Source organism: Gobio gobio (genome assembly GCF_949357685.1).
Source record: "Gobio gobio genome assembly, chromosome: 6".
Lineage (NCBI taxonomy): Eukaryota > Metazoa > Chordata > Actinopteri > Cypriniformes > Gobionidae > Gobio > Gobio gobio.
Window position 1 is genome coordinate 26394389 of NC_137102.1, and position 24301 is coordinate 26418689.

General features: G+C 42.5%; 1 protein-coding gene across 1 annotated transcript in view; it reads right to left on the reverse strand.

Annotated features, from left to right (window-relative positions):
• Positions 1 to 3771: 3771 nt before the first annotated feature.
• The window catches only part of mkxb (mohawk homeobox b), a 29094-nt gene continuing 8564 nt past the window's right edge, over positions 3772 to 24301 (reverse strand). The window contains exons 5-7 of the mRNA XM_079818442.1: positions 23644 to 23967; positions 4689 to 4722; positions 3772 to 4601 (exon numbers count right to left, since the gene is read on the reverse strand). Of these exons, the coding sequence (XP_079674568.1) occupies positions 4409 to 4601; positions 4689 to 4722; positions 23644 to 23967 (551 nt within the window). The 3' untranslated portion in view covers positions 3772 to 4408. The remainder of the gene's footprint in view (positions 4602 to 4688; positions 4723 to 23643; positions 23968 to 24301) is intronic.

The window sequence follows — 24301 nt, forward strand, 5'->3', positions numbered from 1 at the left end:
AAGCGTTGACATTAATTTCTTAATTTATGTCAGGAGTGCAAAATAACCGATCTGTAATGAACAATACTTAATGAAATATCAACAAGAATCAAAAGCCACGTCTTCTCCGTTTTATTTGTTGTCACAGACATGCACTAATCCGCATGTGTTCGGGCTCTTAGTGAAACAGTGTGCATATTTGGACAAATATAGATTTATTCTAGCAGCCAGACAGCGCTGGTTGTCAGTCACTGCGTCCCTTCGCTTATACCCCGATCTAGTTTCTTTTCTGGTGCAAATCTTTTCTGGAGATTTATTATCACATGTGGGCCCCCACTCCTCAATCGCATCGCAAGCATGTAGAGACTGTGTTCGTCAACATTATCCGTCTGCAATAGCGGAGGCTGCACTTTCAGGACCGCATTTCTAGGACCCTATTTTTTTGTGACAGCGCCACCTACCGAATCGGAGAACCGCAATCCCAGGAACGCATTTCCAGGACCCTAGTTTGGAGATCTGAAACAAGTGCCACCAAGGCAGTATTTTAACCCATTTTTTTTTAGGTTTTTAAAGGTTTATTGCACCCAAATACTGCTTTCTTTATTGCAATTAAATCTGGTTTCTATGAATGTTGAGTAATTATTGGGTCCAAGTTGCATAATTTAATAACTCATCAAGTAAAATAAACAAGGAATGGTATCGCCTTTTCAGTCAATCACATTTTCAAGTACAGAGGGAATACACAAGGATGACTCTGGGGGTAGATTTAAGATTGTGTATATTTTATAAAATATAGTGCAACAGTTGAATTTGAACACACACAAAAAGAAATTTGTTCATGACGTGAACCACATAGGAAGAACTTCATGGACAACGTCTTCGCTGACTCCTAAGAGAGAGAAAGTTAGAGAAGTTAATGAAATAAGGAACATTGAGTTGAACTTGTTCAACTCTCTAATTTTAATTATTTTAATTTTCAAATCTTAGTCACCACAGAGCACACACATTATATACAATACAAAATTACATTGATCTTCATACCAAATAATGTTTATATTACTGTTATTGCATACTGTTCAAAGATTTGGGTGAACAGGTTCTTGAAACATTCATGTCAATAAAGTGTATCTGAACCAAGAAAAAAAAAGAGAGATAGATGCAAGAAATCTGAATAGAAATAACATGTTATTTCTACAATAATATGACTTTCCTGTACACTCTTTAAATATTTAAAACACACATTGCAGCAGCACTACCTACCAACTGGATGCTGTCCCCTCTTTTCAACAAGTTCATTTTATATAAATAAATAGACATAAAATAGGGCTAAGTCTAGGACTTAGAAATATTTTTAGAAGATTTACCACTTGTTTTAATTATTCAGTTTGGGTGAAAGTATGGTTATAAAAAATAAAGTAAGCTAGCCAGAAAATATGCTAAACTTTCTTTTAGTTTATTATGTAATACAGGTATATAGGCTCTTTTATTTGTCCGCAAAGTTTGCTGTCTTGTAAACGTTATAAATGACCAACTTCTAAAAACAAATATAGGCTAGCTGTCTTTATAAAGAAATACTCACTTATATGATATAAGTGAGCATTATATGTAGCATTGGAGCTGCTGCTGTGGCGCTGTACAAACGCTTCCAGTGTGAATTCTCTCGCGCAGCTGCAGTGACGGTGTAGTTACACTGACGTGAAGCTCATCCACTGCTCACGCTTGCAGTATGAAACGGCTGTTATTGGCCAAGTCCAACCCCTGAAAAACAAACCCAAACCATAATCGCCCCTCCACCAAACTTTACACTTGGCACAATGCAGTCAGGCAAGTACAGTTCTCCTGGCAACCGCCAAACCCAGACTCGTCCATCGGATTGCCAGACAGAGAAGCGTGATTCGTCACTCCAGAGAACACGTCTCCACTGCTCTAGAGTCCAGTGGCGGCTTGCTTTACGCCACTGCATCCAACACTTTACATTGCACTTGGTGATATAAGGCTTGGATGCAGCTGCAATTTTGAAGGCTGCCTGGCCAGTCATATTCATGGCACATAATTAACTGTTTAGTAAGAAAACAACTTGTTCTGTTTTGCCTAGAACAACTTTCTAAAAGGTGGGAATCACAAGAAAATATAATTGGTTGTAAATAAGCACTCTTACCATATTAAAAAGCGGAATCTGATTGGTTGCAGAGCTCCTTTGCCAGTGCATTGTACAGTTGCCTTCAAAGTGAATTTCAAATCCACAAAATTACATTTCAGAAAATGCCTTCAAGGCAGCCTTATCACCACACCACAATCTGTAAGCTTTTTCAAATATGGACAAATCCCCATTATACAAAAGAAATAGCCTTAAATGATTTTGTAGATGTACAGTAAGTCATTCCTAATTGTGATTTTAATTTCATGTGTCTGATAGGATCTGTCCAAAGTTCACTTTCCAGGCAACTGTACAATGAAAGAAACAATCAGATTCCACTATTTCTCTGAATTAATCTTTTATATCTCTATGGCCCTCATAATGCCTGGAATTGAAACTACATCAAAATCAACAGATTTCCACCAATGTTAAATTTCTTTTCTGCTCCCTCTCCATTTCAGTTAGAGGTGTTTTACTATTTGTATTGGCCTCTTTGTATTGATTCAGCAGGTGCAATTGACCACTGAATGATTCTAGATGAGGGTAAGCCAGAAGAATGGTGAATATTATGTTTTAGTCTTCCTTGAAGCATGGGTGGGGAGCAAGAAGACTAGCGAGCCAAACACAGAGAATGTGGTCAGGACTGTAAGAAGATGCAGTATAACAGGGCAGACTCAGACTGTATATTAAATTCCACATTATTACTGCTGGCTGAACCGTTTAAATGCGCCCAGCAATACTCAAACATAACGGACTGTTCAAACAGCCTATCTAGAAGAGCTATCAGGTACATAACTGAAATGCAAATGCTTATCCAATATGGCCTATACAAGCAGAAAAAGGGTAACTGTTAAAAATTGTGATTTTCACGGTAAAAGATTGTAAAAATGCTACGGTTAAAAAACAGTTAACTGGTTAACAGAAAGTTTCCGTACTATATACAGTGAATAAATGTAATAGATCTTACCTTACATTTAATGTTATTTTACTGTAAAATACCTTTAAATTTACCGTTTTTGGAAGTGAAAAAGATCAAGTCGTTGTATAAGTTAGTGAAAAACTGTAAATTGATATTTCCAGAATTTCCTACGTGACACTTCACATTTTATGTACTTTCATTGAAATAACGGGTTCTTCTTATTTTTTTCTAATCAGTTATGTATTAGGGTTTTATGTTACATTTAATGTTGTTAAATTAATGTTTATTGCATTTTTAAAATTTCATGTTACCATGATGGTGTTTGTGTGAATGACACTGTGCACCTTCTATATATTAGTATGTCCCCCCCCCCAAATCACAAATGTTATGTTTTATCACAAAAATGATAAAAACACATAACAAAATCAAATGTAAACTAAATTTAAAATTAAAAGGTGAAAAAATGTATCTCTTTCAATTGTGAATTTATATATTTTATATTCTTTTACCTGTGACATATTTCACAGTTGTGTATTTCTTGCCATTTCTTATATTTGCGAATTTATATCTTGACATTGCAGGTTTAATTCTCATAACTGTAACTATAATATGGTGTGATAATTTATCCCACAATGTGACTGTATGCCTTATTTAAAATTTTATCTCACGATTTTTGAAATTTTTTACTGCAAGGAACTGGGCTTCCATAGAAAACAAAGGTGAGGAGCAAATTTTATCAAAGCGCAACTGTATTTTATTGAGAAACTTTTATTTGCTCTCAACTGACTCTGTTTTGCATGATAAACTTCACAGGCAATGACACACATGAAATGAAAAGCTATCCAAGAAAAAAAGTTGCTTCACTCGTACAGAATATTAGAAAAAAAAATTAACTTCTTCTATATATGCCATACCTGCCAAAACAAAACACAAGAATCCACATTTATATGCCATTGCCATAGGATGACAATAATCCTGTGTCAATTAAAATGAAAATGAACATAACTTAGGAAAATGAATACATAAATGATGAATATATTACATTTTAGCCACTGACAAAATTGCATTTCAGAAATGATGACAGTATAAATCAGAAATGGTCAGATTTTTGTGCTTCTGTGTTTAGTGGTAGTGACCGTCTACACATCAAACTCCCTTCTCTGCGTCATTTATCATCAGACTGTGATAAAAAAAAAAAAAAACATACAAAAAAAAATAGAGGCACGCTGGTCAATCAACATGTATTTTTCCTCTCAGAAAAGGCTGTTGTGGATCATTTTCAACTAAATTATTGCATGTAGTACATAGTCAAGTGTTCAGGTAGTCTTTTAGCAATTATGGCCAATACAGACCGCTGTCCAGTCTGTTAGCCACTAATGTCGGGGTTGTATGGGCACTTTGACAGTCTTAATCTCTGCTATATGGGAAGACTTCTGGATGATACAGCTGGTGGTGCCCGGCGCTGCGCTCTCCTTCCCTTGGGCCAGGTTGGTCAGGGCCATGGCGGCGTGGAGCTCTTTCCAGTAAGTCTCATTATTTCCTCCTCCGCCACCTTTATGAGCACCGCTGTTGCCAAATTGAGAGGAAATGGTTAATGAGGAGTTTTAGCAGTACCTAAAAACCTTATGATTCATTAGGCAACAGCATTCTTACCTATCGCTCTGGCGCGTGCCACAGTCCAGCGTCACTGAAAATACAGTTTGGTGAAATGAGTTATAAACTGGACTTAAAAAAAAAGCCACAAAAGCTACTTGGCTTAAAGTTGGCACATCATTTATGCAGCTCATGAAACGTCCCTGAGCTACTCTCTCCCCATATCGATGGAATCAATGTGTAAACGTGTTTTCACGTGTGCTTGTACATGGGTGAATAAGAGGGTGTTTGCAGAGCTCAGGGAGATTTAAGTGGAGGCTGTGCCTACAGCCACATTCATGCACTCCAGCCAAAACAAATGCAATTATGCTTCCCATGCGCTCTCGAGATGGAAAAAGGATATCTGCTCTGTGTCAGAAACAGACACGTTGTTCCACCGCTCTCCAACTAATTTGCATTTTTTTTAAATTATTACACCTTTTCCTTTAGCTAATGACTATTTAAATGGCTGTAAAGTTGCGTTAAAGTGCCCTTATTAAGCTTCTTTTTTTATTTTATATCACCTTTCATGCAGTGTGTAATATAGCTGCTTGTGAATGTAAAAGGTCTGCACCTTTTGCAAAAGTGCACGAAAAACTGTCTCCTAAAAGAAAGACTCGATTCTGAACTGCTTGTTACAATGTAATTATACATTTAAGTACTGAGAATCGTTATCGATTATTTTAATTATCGATTATTATCGATTTTATCGACTAGTTGTTGCAGCCCTAATTAGTTGCAGTAATTATGCATAATATTAATTACTATAGAAACTACATGTAATGTGTAACCAGGACTGTAGAATAAAGTGTTACCCAAATTTGCATAATGCCAGCCTATGTTCTTCATTGGCTGCCCGCCCGTGAACAATGTCTATTTTGACCCGCCCTCAAACACTATATTTGTAGCTGAGACTGGAAGAGTTTGTTTTGTGTTGTCATGAAGATGCTGTTTTCAATGTTGCGAATACATGTTGCATGCACTTCAAAAGGACGAGGACTCGCGCTCTGATTGATACATTAAATTTGACGCTATCATCATTAGTGTGTGTATCACTGTGTATCAAGGGCTGAGGAAGAACTGAAATTCACATATGGTAGGCGTTTCGTTGCCGACACACTGTAGACCAATCACAACAGACTAGGCCATCTAACCAATCAGAGCAGAGTAGACCAATCACAATAGATTGTGCCATCTGACAATCAGAGCAGAGTAGACCAATCACAACAGACTGGGCCGTCTGACCAATCAGAACAGAGTTGGCTCGCAGAAAGGAGGGATTTAAAGAGACTGAATCTTTGAACAAACGTTTTCAGACTCTTTGAGAAATTGGAATTTTACATAAAACATTTGCGAATAAAGTCGAAGCAAAAGTCGAAGCAAACACCTGATAAACTGGCGCTAAATATCACTAAGAAAAATGGAAGTTTCTGCAATAGGAGAAGCTACTTTATATAGTATGTTTTTGTATAGCCTATAATAGGAAATACAATATAATAGGAAACGCAATAAACCGGGTCATCATGTTATCTTGCTTTCGGTGGTGGATGTCTGCTGTTTGGGAACGCATTTGTAAAAGAGATTCTGGGAGGTAATTATACCAAACCACTTTGATGACAGACTTTGCTCAGGCATTTCAGAACCACCAAAACATTTTTGATGCGCATTGAGGAATTTATACTGTAAATGTGTTTCCATCGTAGATTATGCACATATATTTTATCGAAAAAACTAAATTGAGCACATATATTTTTATGTGCAATTTTAGAATGTATGCGAATCTTGCAGTTTCTATCAAGTGTTTTGTTATGCAATATCCCAAAATGTGCATAAAAATAGGTGGAAGGAAACATAGCTACTATCCGTCTCAAACAATTAATAGGCACAGAATGAACACCTATAGTTAAGAATTGGTTATATCAGGGAATATCAGCCTGAGCCAAACATAATATTTCAATCTTGTTGAGATATTATGTTCAGCCATTTATAGACTTAGAACTAAGAGTCTTATATACTTGGAAAGTTGATCAAACTTGATGATTATACCTAAAGCCAGAAGAGTGGAATTTTGGAAGAATATGTTGGATTGCTAGTACTTTCAACTAGGAAAATAATTTAAAACATAAAATGGTAAAACATAAAAAAGTATTTGCAAGTTTTGCTTTCATGTCGTTCTACTCAAGTGTGACTTTCTTCGGTGGAACACAAAAGGAGACATTTTTCTATGCAATTGCAATTTTCTTCAAAAAGCTTCAGAAAGAAAGCAAAAACACCATAAAAGTAGCCTACTTCATAAAACTTTTGCTAAATATTTTATGTCTTCTGAAGCCAAATCTGTTCTTTAGATAAAGCTTCAAAATACTTGGAATATAGGGCATGATGGTAGACTACTTTGCTCACACTTTAATGGTTCTGTACCACCAACGGTTCTTACCACCAAAATGGTTTAATGGTTTAATGGTTCTGTACCACCAAATACCACCAACATGTTAGCATCAACACGCGAGGGAACCGTGTTTTAGACCACTGCTACTCCCCCTTCAAGGAGGGTTACAAGTCCCTCCCTCGCCCACCATTCGGCAAATCAGATCACGCGTCCATTCTACTTTTGCCCGCTTACAGGCAGAGACTGAAACAGGAAGCACCCGCCCTCAGAACCATCCAGTGCTGGTCAGACCAATCGGACTCTATGCTACAGGACTGTTTTGATCACGCGGACTGGGAGATGTTCCGGTCGGCCTCTGATGACGACATCGAGGTCTACGCTGATAGCGTAACGTGTTTCATCAGGAAGTGCGTAGATGACGTTGTTCCGACCAAAACAATTCGGCTGTACCCAAACCAGAAGCCGTGGATAAATGGGGATGTTCGCGCGGCACTCAATGCGCGGACCTTCACTTTTAACTCTGGTAATGCGGAGGAGCATAAACAAGCAAGTTATGCCCTCCGGAAAACAATCAAAGCAGCAAAACGCCAGTACAGGGACAAGATTGAAGGACAGTTCAACACCACCGACTCCAGAAGCATGTGGAGGGGAATTAACACCATCACAGACTATAAAGGGAACACAAACTCCACCGTGAACACCGCTGCCTCTCTCCCGGACGAGCTCAACACCTTTTATGCTCGCTTTGAGGGAAATAACACCGCCCTCACGGAGAGAGAGCTCGCGGCTGAAGATACAGAGGTTAGTGCACTCTCCGTATCTGAAGCGGATGTTACCCGATCCTTCCGGCGGGTGAACGTCCGAAAAGCTGCGGGTCCAGACGGGATTCCCGGCCGCGTCATCAGAGCGTGCGCGCGCCAACTGGCTGGAGTTTTCACGGACATTTTTAACCTGTCCCTCTCCCTGTCTGTGGTCCCCACATGCTTCAAAACGTCCACCATTGTTCCTGTACCTAAGCAGTCAAAAACACTCTGCTTAAACGACTGGCGTCCTGTTGCTCTGACCCCCATCATCAGCAAATGCTTTGAGAGACTAGTCAGAAACCACATCTGCTCTGTTCTCCCCCCCTCACTGGACCCACTGCAGTTTGCATACCGCAAAAACCGCTCCACTGATGATGCCATTTCATCAACAATTCACACTGCTCTCTCCCACCTGGAAAAGAGGAACACATATGTGAGAATGCTGTTTGTAGACTACAGCTCAGCATTCAACACCATTGTGCCCTCCATACTTGACATTAAACTCCGGGCTCTCGGCTTAAACAGCTTGTTATGCAGCTGGATCCTGGACTTCCTGTCAAACAGACGCCAGGTGGTCAGAATGGGCAGTAACATCTCCTCACCACTGACTCTCAACACTGGAGCCCCTCAGGGCTGTGTTCTCAGCCCACTCCTGTACTCTTTGTACACACACGACTGTGTGGCAACCCACAGCTCCAACACCATCATCAAGTTTGCTGACGATACGACGGTGGTAGGTCTCATCACTGACAATGATGAAACGGCCTACAGAGAGGAGGTGCACACTCTGACACGATGGTGTCAGGAGCACAACCTCTCCCTCAACGTCAGCAAGACCAAGGAGCTGGTGGTCGACTTCAGGAGGAATGAGAGAGAACACCGCCCCATCACCATCGATGGAGCACCGGTGGAGAGAGTCAGCAGCTTCAAGTTCCTCGGTGTCCACATCACAGAGGAACTCTCATGGTCCGTCCACTCCGAGGCCGTTGTGAAGAAGGCTCATCAGCGCCTTTCTTCCTGCGACGGCTGAGGAGGTTTGGAATGAGCCGCCACATCCTCACACGGTTCTACACCTGCACCATAGAGAGCCTGCTGACTGGCTGCATCACCACCTGGTATGGCAACAGTACCGCCCGCAGCCGCAAAGCCCTGCAAAGGGTAGTGCGCACGGCCAGCTGCATCATCGGAGGTGAGCTTCCCTCCCTCCAGGACATTTACGCCAGGCGGTGTGTGAAGAGAGCTCAGAGGATCATCAGAGACTCTAGCCACCCGAACCATGGGCTGCTCTCACTGATGCCATCAGGCAGACGGTACCGCAGCATCAGAACACGCACCAGCCGACTCCAGAACAGCTTCTTCCCACAAACAATCAGACTCCTTAACTCTTGACCCATCAGGATCATAACACACACTGGACAGAATATCACTCAGCACAACCCACTGTAGATAAACACACATTATATACACATTTATTTATCATACAGCATCTATTGCACTTTGGATTTCAATTTTTCAATCTGTGAATAATATTTTATACTGTACATTGTATATTATTATTACTATTATAGCGTAATGTATATTGTTTAGTGTATGTTTAGTGTATATTGTTTAAAGTATATGTATATTGTAAGTATGTGTATATTGTTTAAAGCTGTGAGAACTACACTCACATTGTGTAAATTATTTATTGTTTATTGTAGAGTTTACTGTGCTGTGAGTAATTGTGGGCGCATCAGTGTAATCTGATGCTGCTTTAAATGTTGTACATGTCATGTCATGACTACCATGTTGCTCGGAACTGCACCTAAGAATTTCACCTACTGTTGCACTTGTGCATATGTAGAGTGACAAATAAAGTGATTTGATTTGATTTGATTCTTTTGGGTCTTATTTGAAGCTTGAAAAAACTCCATTCTCCTTCTTTGCAATTGCATGAAAAGTAAAAATTTTAATTTAAAATTTCTTCTTTTGTGAAATATGGAGGAAATAAATATGGGTTTGGAACAACATGAGGTGATTAAATGAGGACAGAATTTTCATTTTGGATTTAACCTTTAACGTTAACTTTTAACTAAACTGAAAAATATTGAATTCAACTTTTGTGAGATTTTCGTTGCAGCTAAACTACATCACTATTCACAAGCTAAACACTTTCAGATATTTTCAGATATTCAGATATGGCCGTCAATGCAAAATGAATGACAGGAAAGATAAAATTTGGTTTACGAGGGAGGACACCTCAAACAAATTGAGATCCATCCATTAAACATTCATGGACATCATATACTTATTTTCACAGTCATCCTTTGGAATCAGTTAAAATTAATATCGCTCCTTTGTTCTACATAAATCAGGTTGTAATAGTGTAGCTGTCTCTCTTTTCTGCTGAAAAATCTTTCTTATGGGAGCTATGAGAGGGAAAATTGGACGACAGGCACGAGCACACAAAATGCTATTTTCAATTTTCTTTGCCTAAAACATCTCCAATTCAGATTTCTCAAACAGTATTGGTGCCAAGAACTACTCTAAACCATTAATAAATCATTTGGCTCTAGTTCCTGTGTGCTACTGAATGTCTGTCATCTTTTTAACTTCACTTCTATTGTCCACAGATGCTTTGGATTGACTTAACCTAAGGAAAAACACCAATTCCTCTGTTTAAAGACAGGAGGGCTCTATTAACCAAAATTAAATTAGCTATAAACTGAGATCACACAATATAAAACAAACACAGAAAAAGGTTGATAAAACCGTGCTATGTTTTCTTAACAAATCTGTCTCTTAATTGAATTTTAACTGGAAAAAATCTATCTCCTTAAATTCCAAAATATTTAAGATGTGGCAAGGAAATCTATCCAGCTAGCATGTGCCACATGGTGGTTTTATTCTGGAAAATTCAACAAACTGGAAAATTCAACAAACTCACATTTAATGACATGAATAGCTGTTTGCAACCCATTTCACTTCTGTAATGTTATATAATCTCAAGTAGAACAGGATATTCGAAGAGGAAAAAAGATTCATCAGGAATTGATTGGATTGAATGCAAAAGCCTGAATGAATGTGGAAACAGTGCCTGAGTAGATTGTTTGCACTTGGTTAAAATGATCCAATAGCCAAAGTGATGTCTGCTGTTGTTTCAGAAGAAAAGTTTCATGTTATTACATTTTGATTAAATATTACGAAAACACAAACACCAATGAACCGTCCATAATAAGACAAGCAACATACATTAAAGGGATAGTCCACCCAAATATGAAAATTTGGTCATCACTTAAACTTAAGTTGTTCCAAACCTGTATGAGTTTCTTTCTTCTGTTTGCAACCAGACAGTTTACGGTAGCCATTGACTTCCATAGTTGAAAAAAAAATTAAAATACTGGCTACTGTCAACTGTCTGGTTACCAACATTCTTCAAAATATCTTCTTTTGTGTTCAACAGAAGAAAGAAACTCATACAGGTTTGGAACAACATGAGGGCGAGTAAATGATGTCGTCATTTTTGGGTGAACTTTCCCTTTAAAGGGTTAGTTCACCCAAAAATGAAAATTCTGTCATTAATGACTTACCCTCATGTCGTTCGACACCCGTAAGACATCCGTTCATCTTCGGAACAGAAATGAAGATATTTTAGTTGAAATCTGATGGCTCTGAAAGGCCTCCATTGGCCCAATGGCACGGTTCACTCTCAAGACCCTTAAAAGGTACTAAAGACGTTGTTACAAAGTCCATCTCACTACAGTGGTTCTAAAATAACTTTATGAATTGGCGACAATAGTTTTTGTGCGCAAAAAAACCCTAAATAACGACTTACATAGTGATGACGATTTCAAAACAAGGCATCATGAAGCTTTGAAGCGTTATGAATCACCGAGTCGAATCAGCAGTTTGAATCGCCAAATTTCAGCAGTTTGGCGGTTTGACACGCGATCCGAATCATCATTCTGCTCACTGATTCATAAAGCTTCGAAGCTTCATGATGCCTTGTTTTGAAATCGTCATCACCATGTAAGTCGTTATTTACGTTTTTTTTGCGCACAAAAACTATTGTCGCCGATTTATAAAGTTATTTTAGAACCACTGTAGTGAGATGGACTTTGTAACGACGTCTTTAGTACCTTTTAAGGGTCTTGAGAGTGAACCGTGCCATTGGGCCAATGGAGGCCTTTCAGAGCCATCAGATTTCAACTAAAATATCTTCATTTCTGTTCCGAAGATGAACAGAGGTCTTACGGGTGTCGAACGACATGAGGGTAAGTCATTAATGACAGAATTTTCATTTTTGGGTGAACTAACCCTTTAAGAAAGTTAATTGGGTCAGTTCTCATTTCAATTTGAGTTTAACAATTGAAAAAAAAAATAACTCTGATCATTCACTGCAACTCCAACTAATTTGTCCAAGACAAAAACAAGCAAAAACAGTTTTTATGTCTATGCCTCTGTGTGATTTATAACGGCCAAACGACTTGTAAATATTCCCTTGTCCCCTTTAAAATTCTACCGCAAGCTTATGAGCAACATTCTCACAGCTATCGGTAGCTGAGCATACGTTTCGTTCCGAACAGAGTTATGATCTAAAAATATGGACCTTTTTGCTTTCCAGTATTTGGTCCCACTTTATATTAGGTGGCCTTAACTAATATGTACTTACATCAAAATATAAGTACAATGTACTTATTGTGTTCATATTGTATTGCAAAACAATTTTGCTGATATTGAGGTGGGATCTGGGTAAATTAGGGACAGGTGTGGGCTAGGTGTAATTACAGTGTAATTATAAATGTAACTACAGATGTAATTACATGCAGGTCATTTTTTTATGTAAGTACAATGTAAAAACATGTATGTACACAATAAGTGCATTGTATCAAATGATTAATTAAAATATGAGCACATAGTAGACCACCTAATACAAAGTGGGTCCTAATATTTATGTGGAAAACCACTTGTTTTCCATCTAAGGGAACTGTGACGTGTGTCTCAAACAACGACATTTCAGCACAGACTGATTTGTGATCACAACATGTTCAAAAATATTTACAGCCAATCAAGCAAAAGTTTTAATATCAACGATGGCATCACAATGGTACAAGTCTACAAACTACAGAAACTGAACTGCTGATTTCTTGGAATGTAGGAAACATTCCTGAAGCCTCTCGTTTTACAGTGGCTTTGAGTGAGAAGTTTTGTTGTTACTTTATACATTTATTATGGCAGGTTAGGAGCACACTTAGTTGGAATATCAAAATAACTGCCAAGAAATTACTAAACTGTCATTTATATATTTTTTGTCCATTTAGGACACATAAGGAAATGTCAGACAGGACTGTCACACTGTAAAAAACACAACTTGAAAAAAGTTGAAATTACTGATTTTGTTGTATTGGTTCAGTAAAAATTCACACTGTAAAAAACACAAATTGAAAAAAGTTGAAAAGACTGTAAAAATCTTAGTACCAATTTCCCCTAGCTTTTCTTGTTGACTCAACTTTTGTAAATAACAGTTATACGAACTGAAAATACGTTTTTTTTTGTAGTTGAGCCCATTCAACATTTTGTGTCTATTGGAAACAGAAGTTCTTATTAACCCATTTGTGCCCAAATTTTTCTGAATGGTTTCATGCATATAGTCATGTTAATAGTGTCCTATGTGAACATGTTCTGCATTTACTTTCCCCAGGTTTTAGTTTTTTTTCTTGAAAATCGCAAAATTGAATATGAAAATACAACAAACAACAAATACATTTGTCTTAAAGTGGTGGAACAGAACAAAGTGCAGCCATTAAGTTGTCCTAACAGGGCATTGTGTATCAAAAAGTTAAATGAAAATAAATTAATATAATGATGAAAAAATTACATTTACATAACAAAAATAAATAAATAGTCCCATATTATTCAATAGCTGGCTGTATAGGTGATTTCATATCTTAATGTAAATATAAACCCATTACTTGTCTGAATTTCCACATTATAATGGAATCGTAAGCTTAGTCATAAAAATAATTAGGGTCCTCGACCGATTAGAATGAAACGCATCCATTCCAAACTGGATGAAGGGTCCTCAATATTTTGGCCCTTACAAGACATAATTTCATAAAATATTATATTTTTCCCTATCGAAGTAAGGTCTACTGTACAGTAGAGATGTCAGTTAAAGAGTTAAGTTATGTTTTAGGTGGGATATTATGAAAGCAAAAAGCACTAAAGACCAAAGAACTTGATTTATTAACCTGTTGACACAGTATACCCCATTTCCACATTATATGTACTAACAAGTCATTTGCCCAACGGTAACTATAGTTGCCACTTGGACTTTTGACTAAGTGTACAAAAAACTATAGATCTCTTCTAAGAATTGTTTTGTTTGGATGATTCTAGAGACCTTCACTATTATGTAGATATATATATATATATATGTCAACAAAAAATACTTATTAGTAACATGAAAATAACCTTTGTTTGGGAGGGTTTGCCTTCATTATGCTTCCTGGAAGTAGGGGTAGGAAGTTGGCAGTCTCATGTGACAAGAAGGAAGTTAATACCTTTTTTTTCTCTTGAAAGACTTTATTTGGTTGTTTTCTTGCGTGTCATTGAGATTAAAAACATGGATACTATCTAGAAAAATACTTACAAAAGGAAAATGACAACTATACACTGCGGCAACTATAGTTTCCGGTGGGCTTAAATGGGTTAAGAATTAACAGGTTCAGATGTAGATTTTTTTATTGAAAATGTTTGGTCACCATTTTGGTGATGAGCGTTTCCTTTAGTTGGGCAGTTTGACTCTTGGTGTTTTATGTGAGTTTGTGGTTTTGGTAACAGTGTTTAACAAAACACATAATTTGTTGCAAAGAAAGCCGTAACCAATGATCAGGTGATCTAGATAACGTCTCGGTTACGGATGTAACCCTCGTTCCCTGAGGAGGGAACGGAGACGTAACGTTAGTGACTAACGAATGGGGGTTTCGCTTAGAAGCCTATCATCTTCGAGCTTAGAGAAAACGCCCAATGGCGTGCCAATGCCATGGGGCATGCGGAATTTGCATACGTAACTCCGCCTCACCGCGTGAGTATATAAGGAAGTACGTGGCAATATCGCATTATGTTACCTGCTTGAGGAGCCAAGACTGAACTCCTGCGTTCCAGGTAGCACAGCTGAAGTGGCAACGGGACGTTACGTCTCCGTTCCCTCCTCAGGGAACGAGGGTTACATCCGTAACCGAGACGTTCCCTTTCGTTCAGTCACTACGACGTAACGTTAGTGACTAACGAATGGGGGTCCCAATATAATCCCGCCACTCAGCTGTCTTCCAGTGCCCTGCGTAAGTGTGAGTACCCTGTCGTAAGACTAGTACGGACGAAGGACTCCCAGTTATCACAGGATTACCAAGGTACACTGGGAAGCATATCCCAGTGAGGGAATGCCAAGGATGCCTACCCGTGGGGAGGACTTAAGAGACATATATGAGCCGGCTACGGGCTGCATATGGAGATCTCTAGGGTACCAGCCGAAGGTGGATTTTTAACCCTAGGGTTGGCGGGGACACGCCAAGGGAAGAAACCCGCTCACTGCGGAGACTTACGGTGAAATACACATGTGGGGGTCGCCGGAGGGGAACCATGCACATGGGGCACCTGGCCGGACATGAGGGTCTGGGCTCGAAAGGGCAGACTGAACTGATGTCGGCGTCGACAGTGCTGGAGGAGCTCAGGGCTCTCGGGGAGCTCACCTGAGGAAAGAATCGCACGTATCCAGTCCGTGGAGTGGAATGGCGAGCAAGCGAAGACACCTGGGCCTGGTCCATTACCGGCCCCTCGGGGGGGCGAGTACATAGTCGGACACTGGGTCCACTCGGAGATTGTAGAATCTGGCGAATGTGTTGGGTGTCGCCCAGCCTGCAGCTCTGCAGATGTCTGCTAGCGAGGCGCCATGCGCTAAAGCCCAAGAGGAGGCCACACTCCTAGTGGAGTGTGCCCTCACACCAAGGGGACATGGGCGACCTTGCTGCTGGTGAGCCAAAACAATGGTGTCCACTATCCAGTGAGACAGCCTTTGCTTTGAGAGAGCACTTCCCTTCCGCTCTCCACCATAACAGACAAAGAGCTGGTCTGAGGTCCTGAAACACTGCGTCATGTCTACGTAGGCGCGGAGGGCGCGTACTGGACAGAGCAATGCCAAGGCTGGGTCTGCCTCCTCCAAAGGCAGCGCTTGCAGGTTCACCACCTGGTCCTTAAACGGAGTGGTGGGAACCTTGGGCACATATCCAGGCCGGGGTCTCAGGATCACGTGAGAGTTGGCCGGCCCGAACTCCAGGCACGCTTCGTCAACCGAAAATGCCTGCAGGTCCCCGACCCTCTTGACGGAGGCCAATGCGGTCAGCAGAGCCGTCTTCATAGACAGGAACTTAATATCAACCGACCGCAAAGGCTCAAAGGGAGGTCTCTGCAGAGCACTTAACACTACTGCGAGGTCCCAAGAGGGTACGAGAGGAGAGCGAGGAGGATTCAGTCTCCTTGCTCCCCTCAGGAACCTGATGACCAGGTCGTGCTGACTTACCTTCTTGTTCTCCAAGAGATCGTGGTGGGCAGATATTGCGGCCACATATACCTTGAGGGTGGAGGGAGACAGCCTTCGCTCCAGCCCCTCTTGGAGAAATTCAAGCACGGACCCGATCGGGCATTTCCAGGGGTCTTCTTGGCGGGAAGAGCACCAGGTGACGAAGAGGTTCCACTTCAACGCATAGGCATGCCGAGTGGACTCTGCTCTAGCGGAAGTGATGGTGTCGACCACCGTAGGTGGTAGGCCACTCAAACCTGCCGCGTCCCGTCTAGGAGCCACACGTGGAGGCTCCAGAGGTCGGGACGCGGGTGCCATAGGGTGCCCCGTCTCTGAGTAAGGAGGTCCAGTCTCAGAGGAATAGGCCAGGGAGGGGCTGTCGCAAGGAGTATGAGTTCGGGGAACCAGGTCCGGCCGTGCCAGTACGGGGCGACCAAAAGGACCTGCTCCTTGTCCTCCCTGATCTTGCACAGGAGCTGTGCGAGTAGGCTCACTGGGGGGAACGCATATTTTCGTAGGCCCCGCGGCCAGCTGTACGCCAGTGCATCCGTGCCGAGCGTGCCCTCGGTCAGGGAATAGTACAGGCTGCAGTGGGAAGAATCGTGGGAGGCAAACAGATCTACCTGTGCGTCGCCGAACTGTTCCCAAATCAGCTGAACCGTCTGGGGATGGAGTCTCCATTCTCCCGGGAGAGGCTGAAACCGCGAGAGCTCGTCGGCTGCGTGGTTCAGGACTCCCGGAATATGGACAGCACGAAGGGACCTCAGGCGCTTCTGACTCCATAGGATGAGATGGCGGGCGAGTTGAGACATACGGCGGGAGCGTAGACCGCCCTGGTGGTTGATGTACGCTACTACGGCCGTGTTGTCTGACCGGACAAGCACATGTTGACCCTTCAGCAGCGCTCGGAAGCGGTGCAGGGCGAACCTTACTGCCAGCAACTCGAGGCAATTGACATGCAGGAGGCGCTGGGGTCCTGTCCAGGAGCCCGCGGCTGCTTGTCCATTGCACATGGCACCCCAACCCGTGGCAGAGGCATCCGTCGATACGACAACATGCCTGGAAACTCGTTCTAAGGGCACACCGGCCGGTGAAGGGATCGGTTCAAGATGCGAAGGTCCAGGATTGGTCGTAACCCACCGGTTTTCTTGGGTACAATGAAGTAGGGGCTGTAGAACCCCGACTTCATCTCGGCCGGAGGGACAGGCTCGATCGCACCCTTCGCCAGTAGAGTGGCAATCTCCGCACGCATGACGGGGGCATGGGCCCCGGTCAAGGTATAGCGGACTCCCCTGTAACCGGGAGGAGCCTGCGCGAACTGAATCGCGTAGCCGAGCCTGACGGTCCGCGCAACCCAGCGGGACAGCCCTGGAAGCTGTAGCCATGCTTCCAGAGACTGCACCAACGGGGTCATGCGGACGGCAGACGTACCCCGGGTGGGGCAGCGAGGCAGCGTTACCGGCCCGGACAGGGGAGGCTGTTGGGCATCCCGGGGTCGGGGCACGGTTAACGGCTGCGCCCTGACAGAGGAGACCAGGGAAGGACTCGCGTTCCACTGGGGTCTGCTCTGCCAGGGGGCTGGCGACAGAGAGGGACGAGAGTGGCGAGACCCGAGAGTGGCGAGACCCGAGGGTGGCGCGCACTACCGTCACCGATCTCTGGGGGCTCAGGGATGGGGTTGTCAGTTCTTTCTTTAACCACATTAGGGTGCTGCTGACCCGGGGGCCAGCAGCTGAACAAAAGATTCTCCCCCGGCCCTCCACCGGGGGAAGGAGCGGCCCTGCCGCCGTCTCCTGGAAAGAACTGCCCATCCCTGAGCCGTCCGCATCAGGAGCGCCGCTTAGCCTGGCGTTTCTTCGCGGGCTGCGGGACTGGAGCGGACTGGGACGCCTTCCTGCGGCTGCCTCTGCGCGGCCCGGGTGGAGGCTGCTGCTTGGGTGACGCAGAGGTAGAGGGAGCCGCGGGAGGGCGCCCTCAGCGGCGAGCAGGCTGAGGCACCTGCGCGGGCGGTGGGGTGGAGGCAGCAGCTGACCGCCGGGCAGGATATATTTTATAGCCTCAGTCTGCTTCTGAGCGGCCGAGAACTGTTGGGCGAAGCTCTCGACCGCTCCGCCGAATAGCCCATCCTGGGATATGGGGGCGTTGAGGAAACGGGTTCGCTCAGCGTCGCGCATATCGGCCAGGGTGAGCCATAGGTGTCGCTCCTGGACCACATTTGTGGACATCACCTGACCCAGGGAGCGTGCGGTCACCTTCGTCGCCCGGAGAGCGAGGTCGGTGGCGGCACGCAACTCATTGCTGAGTCCTGGGTCAGCCCCCCCCTCGTGCATATCACACAGCAACTTGGCTTGGTAAGCCTGAAGAGTTGCCATGGTATGCAAAGAAGCGGCGGCCTGCCCCGCAGCTCTATAGGATTTCGCCACCAGGGATGACGAAAACCTACAGGCTTTGGAGGGGTGCTTAGGGTCACCACGCCAGGACGAAGCGCTCTGAGGACACAGTTGCATCGCAACAGAACGTTCGACTGGGGGGACCCCAGTGTACCCTTGAGCCGCGGCTCCATCGAGGGAGGTGAAGGCGGAAGAGTTCGCCAAAAGTTCACGGGAAGACAACGGGGACTTCCAGGAACGCGCGATCTCTTCATGCACCTCGGGAAAGAAAGGATTTGGAGGAGCGGTCGGACGGGTGTTCGAGCGCGCCGCCCCCAAAAACCAATCGTCCAACCGCGAACGCTCAGGCTGAGGCGGAGGGTTCCACTCCAGTCCAAGCGCTGCGGCTGCCCGAGACAGCATGGCTGTCAATTCTGGGTCCGACTCGGGCAATGCTGGCGCACCCGAGGGTGGCAGCACAGCCGAATCATCATCCTCAGATGACTCCAGCCCACCTTGTGATGCGGCGATAGACATCTCCTCATCCTCCGCCGTGCCAAACGCCACAGTCGGGACAGCAGGAGCCGGCCCCGATGTAGACGCTTGAGCACGGGCCGGGTCAGGTGTATGAGAGGGGGGTGTGGGCCGAGGAACTAGCGTCGGAGCTTTGTTCCACACCGTCACCCTCAGATCACCCTGGTTACCAGCCAAAGTGCCGCCTCCAGAGGAGACCGCAGATTGGGGGGTGACGGAGGGGACTCTCGTTCCGGCATCAGCACGGAATTCACGGAGTCTTGACCGCAACACCGAGATGGCCAGGTTCCCGCAGAGGGAACATGAGTCATCCACGAGCGCTGCCTGAGCGTGCTGAAAGCCCAAACACGTCACACAGCGCTCGTGCCCGTCGAAAGAAAAAAGAGATCTACCGCACCCAGAAGTGCACGGACGAAACATCCTGAAAAGGACGTGTCACGTGCAAGCTCTTTTGTGAGAGGAAACTTTGCAGTCGATGCCGAAGTGCCCAGGGAAACACACACCAGCTGTCAGGCGGACCACTGCACAGATCAGCAGGCAGGAAGTATGCGATCACTGGAACGCGCCGTCACACCAACACCGACTGGAAAGCTGCTCGTCTCGAAGAAGCTGACAGAGTCTCAGAAGGCTGTAGGAGTGAAGAGGTAGGTACTCTTGGCTCCGAAAGCAGAAACATAATGCGATATTGCCACGTACTTCCTTATATACTCACGCGGTGAGGCGGAGTTACGTATGCAAATTCCGCATGCCCCATGGCATTGGCACGCCATTGGGCGTTTTCTCTAAGCTCGAAGATGATAGGCTTCTAAGCGAAACCCCCATTCGTTAGTCACTAACGTTACGTCGTAGTGACTGAACGAAAGGGAACAGGATTGTAAAGGGGAGTAGTTTATTACTTACTCCTGATTGAAAGTGATTATTTATGAATAATCTGTTATATTTACCAACAAAAGTTTGTGAAAAAAAATGTGTTTTGATAAACACTGTTACAAAGGCCACAAACTCACACACAGAGGCTAACTGCCCAACCAAAAGGAAACACTCATCACCAAAATGGTGATGACCAAATGATTTTCAATTTAAAAAAAAATCAACATCTAAACCTGTTAATTCTTAAGAACTTCTGTTTCGAATGGACAACATTTCTTGAATTGGCTCAACTACAAAAGATTTGTTACAGAATAGTTGCATATATAAAACAAATAATGTCAAGTTGACACAACTAAAAAATGTAAAAACTAAAAACTTATTTTCAGTTCGTATAACTGTTATTAACAAAAGTTGAGTCAGCAAAAAAAAAAAGCTAGGGGAAATTGGTACTAAGATTTTTTTTGTTGTACAACCTTAAATTTTTTTTACAGTTTGTCACACTTGACGTGAAAAAATACGTACACAAATGAAAGTGAGTAGTGACCAGGGGCTGTCAGAAGAATCAGAATAATAGTTCATACAAATGCAATGTTCTCAAACCTCGCATTACGTGCTAATTTAAATCAGTTTATGATTGGTTATGAGACACACAAGAATCAGTGATGTTTGGCATGAATATTGTTGACAAATTTGTGCCATGCGGGGGAAGATTTTCAGTGAACAATGACACATATTCATCTGTTCCTCACACAAAACTATCATGAAAGAAGTCTTATGAATACTATTATGATTCGTATTCTTATTTTTTTGAAGTTGACAACCCCTGGTTACTATTCATTTCATTGTATGGAAAAGCGCAGCTTGGACATTCTCCAGAATATCTCTTTTTTATGTTCCATGGAAGGTTATTGAATTTAGATTTTGAAATGAACTACTTCTTTAACATGGGATTTTGTGGTCTATTCATTAAGCAGATTTACAATGACAGTCTTTAAATGAGATGTTGCTCTTTGTACTGTCACTTTTAATGTCCTTAATAATGTTTGGCAAAAATCAAGACAAAGAAACATTACAGAAAAGCTTTTTTGTTTTTGTTCTGAACAGGACACATTGATCAAAAGTAAATTGAACTAAACGTTTTTGACACTTCCAACACTGTACTGAGCATAATTTCCTGAACACATGCCTATTTGATCTAAAATGAGAATTTAAAACTACTCATTGTCATAAAACATGCTGTGCTCTGTGGTAGCCCATAACATAATCTAATGTTATGCATTGCATTGTTAGAATGCTTATGTGTATCACAAACACCTGCATGTTTTTATGCACTCGTGCAGTACTTCATCATAAATAAAAAAAAGCAGAGCATTCCTTAATTTTCCCAAAACGAGACCATTCCAAAAGGGCACGGAGGCAAAATAAACAGAGAAGTAGAACATTTTGAAATGTTGAGGTGGAATTATGTTAATGATGAATTAGACCCAACTCCTTTGGCAACACTAAAGCATTTGCTTTCATGAGGCATCAGCAGGTGTTCCTATAAGCTACGAGAGAACAGAGTCCAGGAACGTTCCTCTCACCAATCAAACTATACGAAACCGCAGCTTCTAAAACATTCTAATTGGATTTAAACAATCTTTCAATGCATTTGTCTTCATTTTAGTTGTTTAGTTGCTTAAATTTTGTCCATCTTAACGCATAAAGCTGAGACACAGTAGCTTGACATTTCAGCAAGTTAGTCAGAGCAAACTGTTATTCAAAACCTGTGTGGTTTACTTGTTTTTGTAAAAAAAAAAAAAAAAAAGAAGCTTAGAAGAGTGTTGTTGCTGCACTTTTTCATACAATGGAATTTAATGGTGACCAGGGCTTCTCAACATCCAAAAAACAAAACATATACGTACTGTAAAAGTTGTCTATATATCACTGTAGTTTATTCAGTAACCTGAAATAGCATTGTCAGTGAAACAGCCCTATACATTTTGATTTCAGTCATAAAACTCTAGATGGCATCAGCTGATGGGTCCTATACATACAATCTGCAAGCAATCACCGCATGGCACAAGCTGATTGGCCTCTGCTTATCCTGTAGTGAATGAGATTGCTTGCTCAACATTTAAATAGTCTGGTTCCTTGTTTGCTGTAGGCTAGTTCCTCTGAACCCTCCACCTCACCCAGCTCCACCTGCTTAGATCTGCAATGGGATTTATGTATGTCTATTCATGCAGCAGCAGCAGCAGCAGCAGCAGATCTTACATAGTCACAGCAGCCTGTCTGTGTATCTATAAGTACACTGCTTCTCAAACCTCAATCCCATAATGCACAGCAATAACGAGGACAAGTTTGAGAAACTCTGTTTTAGAAATAGCAAGTTCATATACTTGCTCTGCAGCAGCAGTGTAGCAGATCTTCTCCGCCAAGACATATTCAATAACATGCTAAAACTATTCAGAGTGTCATGATTGAAATAAACAGAGCATGAGTTGTGACAACTACTTTTATGGTGCTCTTTGCTTTAAAGGCCCACTGAAGTGCCTTGAAATGCACAGCATTATTCAATGTGTTGACGTAATTTCCACTGAAACAGGAAGACAAGGCCTTTGAACATTTCAAATAGCCAATAGTGTTTCATTTATATCACAGCTCGGCCAGAGCCGTTGAGCTCGGGAAAGCCACAATTTCCTCCTAATCTCCTCCATACCGCTTTAAAATAAAGGATTCTGTGGAGAATTTAAATGGGTCCAATACATTTTCTGGTATGCACCGGCTCACGCATATGATCCGCTCTGTGCTATCGTGTCTCTGTGTGCACTGCGGTCGGTTCGCATAACACTAATGTGAAACCAGACTTCATTCGCCCCAATGGAAAGCATATTTACATATATATAATATATATTACATATCTGAATCATTCCCTATCCCCTATAGTGCACTATGTGCCATTCACCATGTAGAAAATAGTAAATGTGTGAACAAGTGACCGATTTTAGCCGCAGCTTCAGTGTCTGTTTGGGGGCGGGACCCTGTAGATTCTAGAGAGCTTTGATTGGACAGAAAATCTGATGAGAAGCTGAAGTCCAGCGTGATGTAATCAAAATCGTTGAAGTGAGAGACTGTAAGTTTTGAACGCTTATATCTTCTAAATGCAAATTTTGTCTTTTTTTTTGAGCACACTAGCTTATAGATAACAGTAAGGCTAACATAATTCGTACTAAAAGCCCAAAAACTTATTTTAAACTTTTGAAAGTCATACAAATTTGTAAATGATATTTTACATGTTTTTAGAGAACTATTCCTTTAGCTATGTACATACTACAAAAAAGTAACAACAGCACAGTTTTAAAAAATGTTTGTAAAATGTACAGCATACTTGCATCAAAATGTTTTTTTTTTTTGACAACCTATATCCTTTTTAAATTCTAACAATTTTGAAGCTTGAAAGTCAGTGGCAGCTTACCTGTACGGTAGGTGAAGTTTGCCTCAGCTTCTGATGAGGGTGAGAGCAAATCATCCTCATACTCGTTGGAGCTAAACGATCCAGAATGGTTCCTCTTCCGAGAGTCCATAACCTTTTCGGAGGCCATTACATGACGAAGGGAATCATTTAGATAGCGGTTTAGCAAGCTGTTCTTGTATTTTGGTGGAGACACGTAATCATCACAAACCAAGGGGTCTGTGCTTCGCCCCATTCCTTTGCCTCTGCTGTCCTGAATAACGCTCTTGTGCGTGGGTCTGTTATAGTCTGATTCACTGGCCTGCATCTGTAAAGGATTCTCCCCATCTGTGGAACAATAACATATCAAACTTAAACTTAACATATCAAAAAGTTGAATTTACAATATTGCTGGGGTGAAGACAAAATGCAGTAACTACACCTTTTGTCAAAACTGAGATCAACTATGCTTAAATGGATATAAAATCAATAAAAATCTTGTTCACAGTTTTAGGCCCTGTTTACACCTGGTATTATGATGCGTTTAGGTCGATCGTATCACAAGTTACTTAGACGAAGGAGACACTCCCAAGTGCAGAGCTGTGTCCAAATTCGCCCTTTACCCTTAAATAGGGCACTATTTGAGGGATACAGCCATTTGTAGTGTTGTCCGAAACCATAG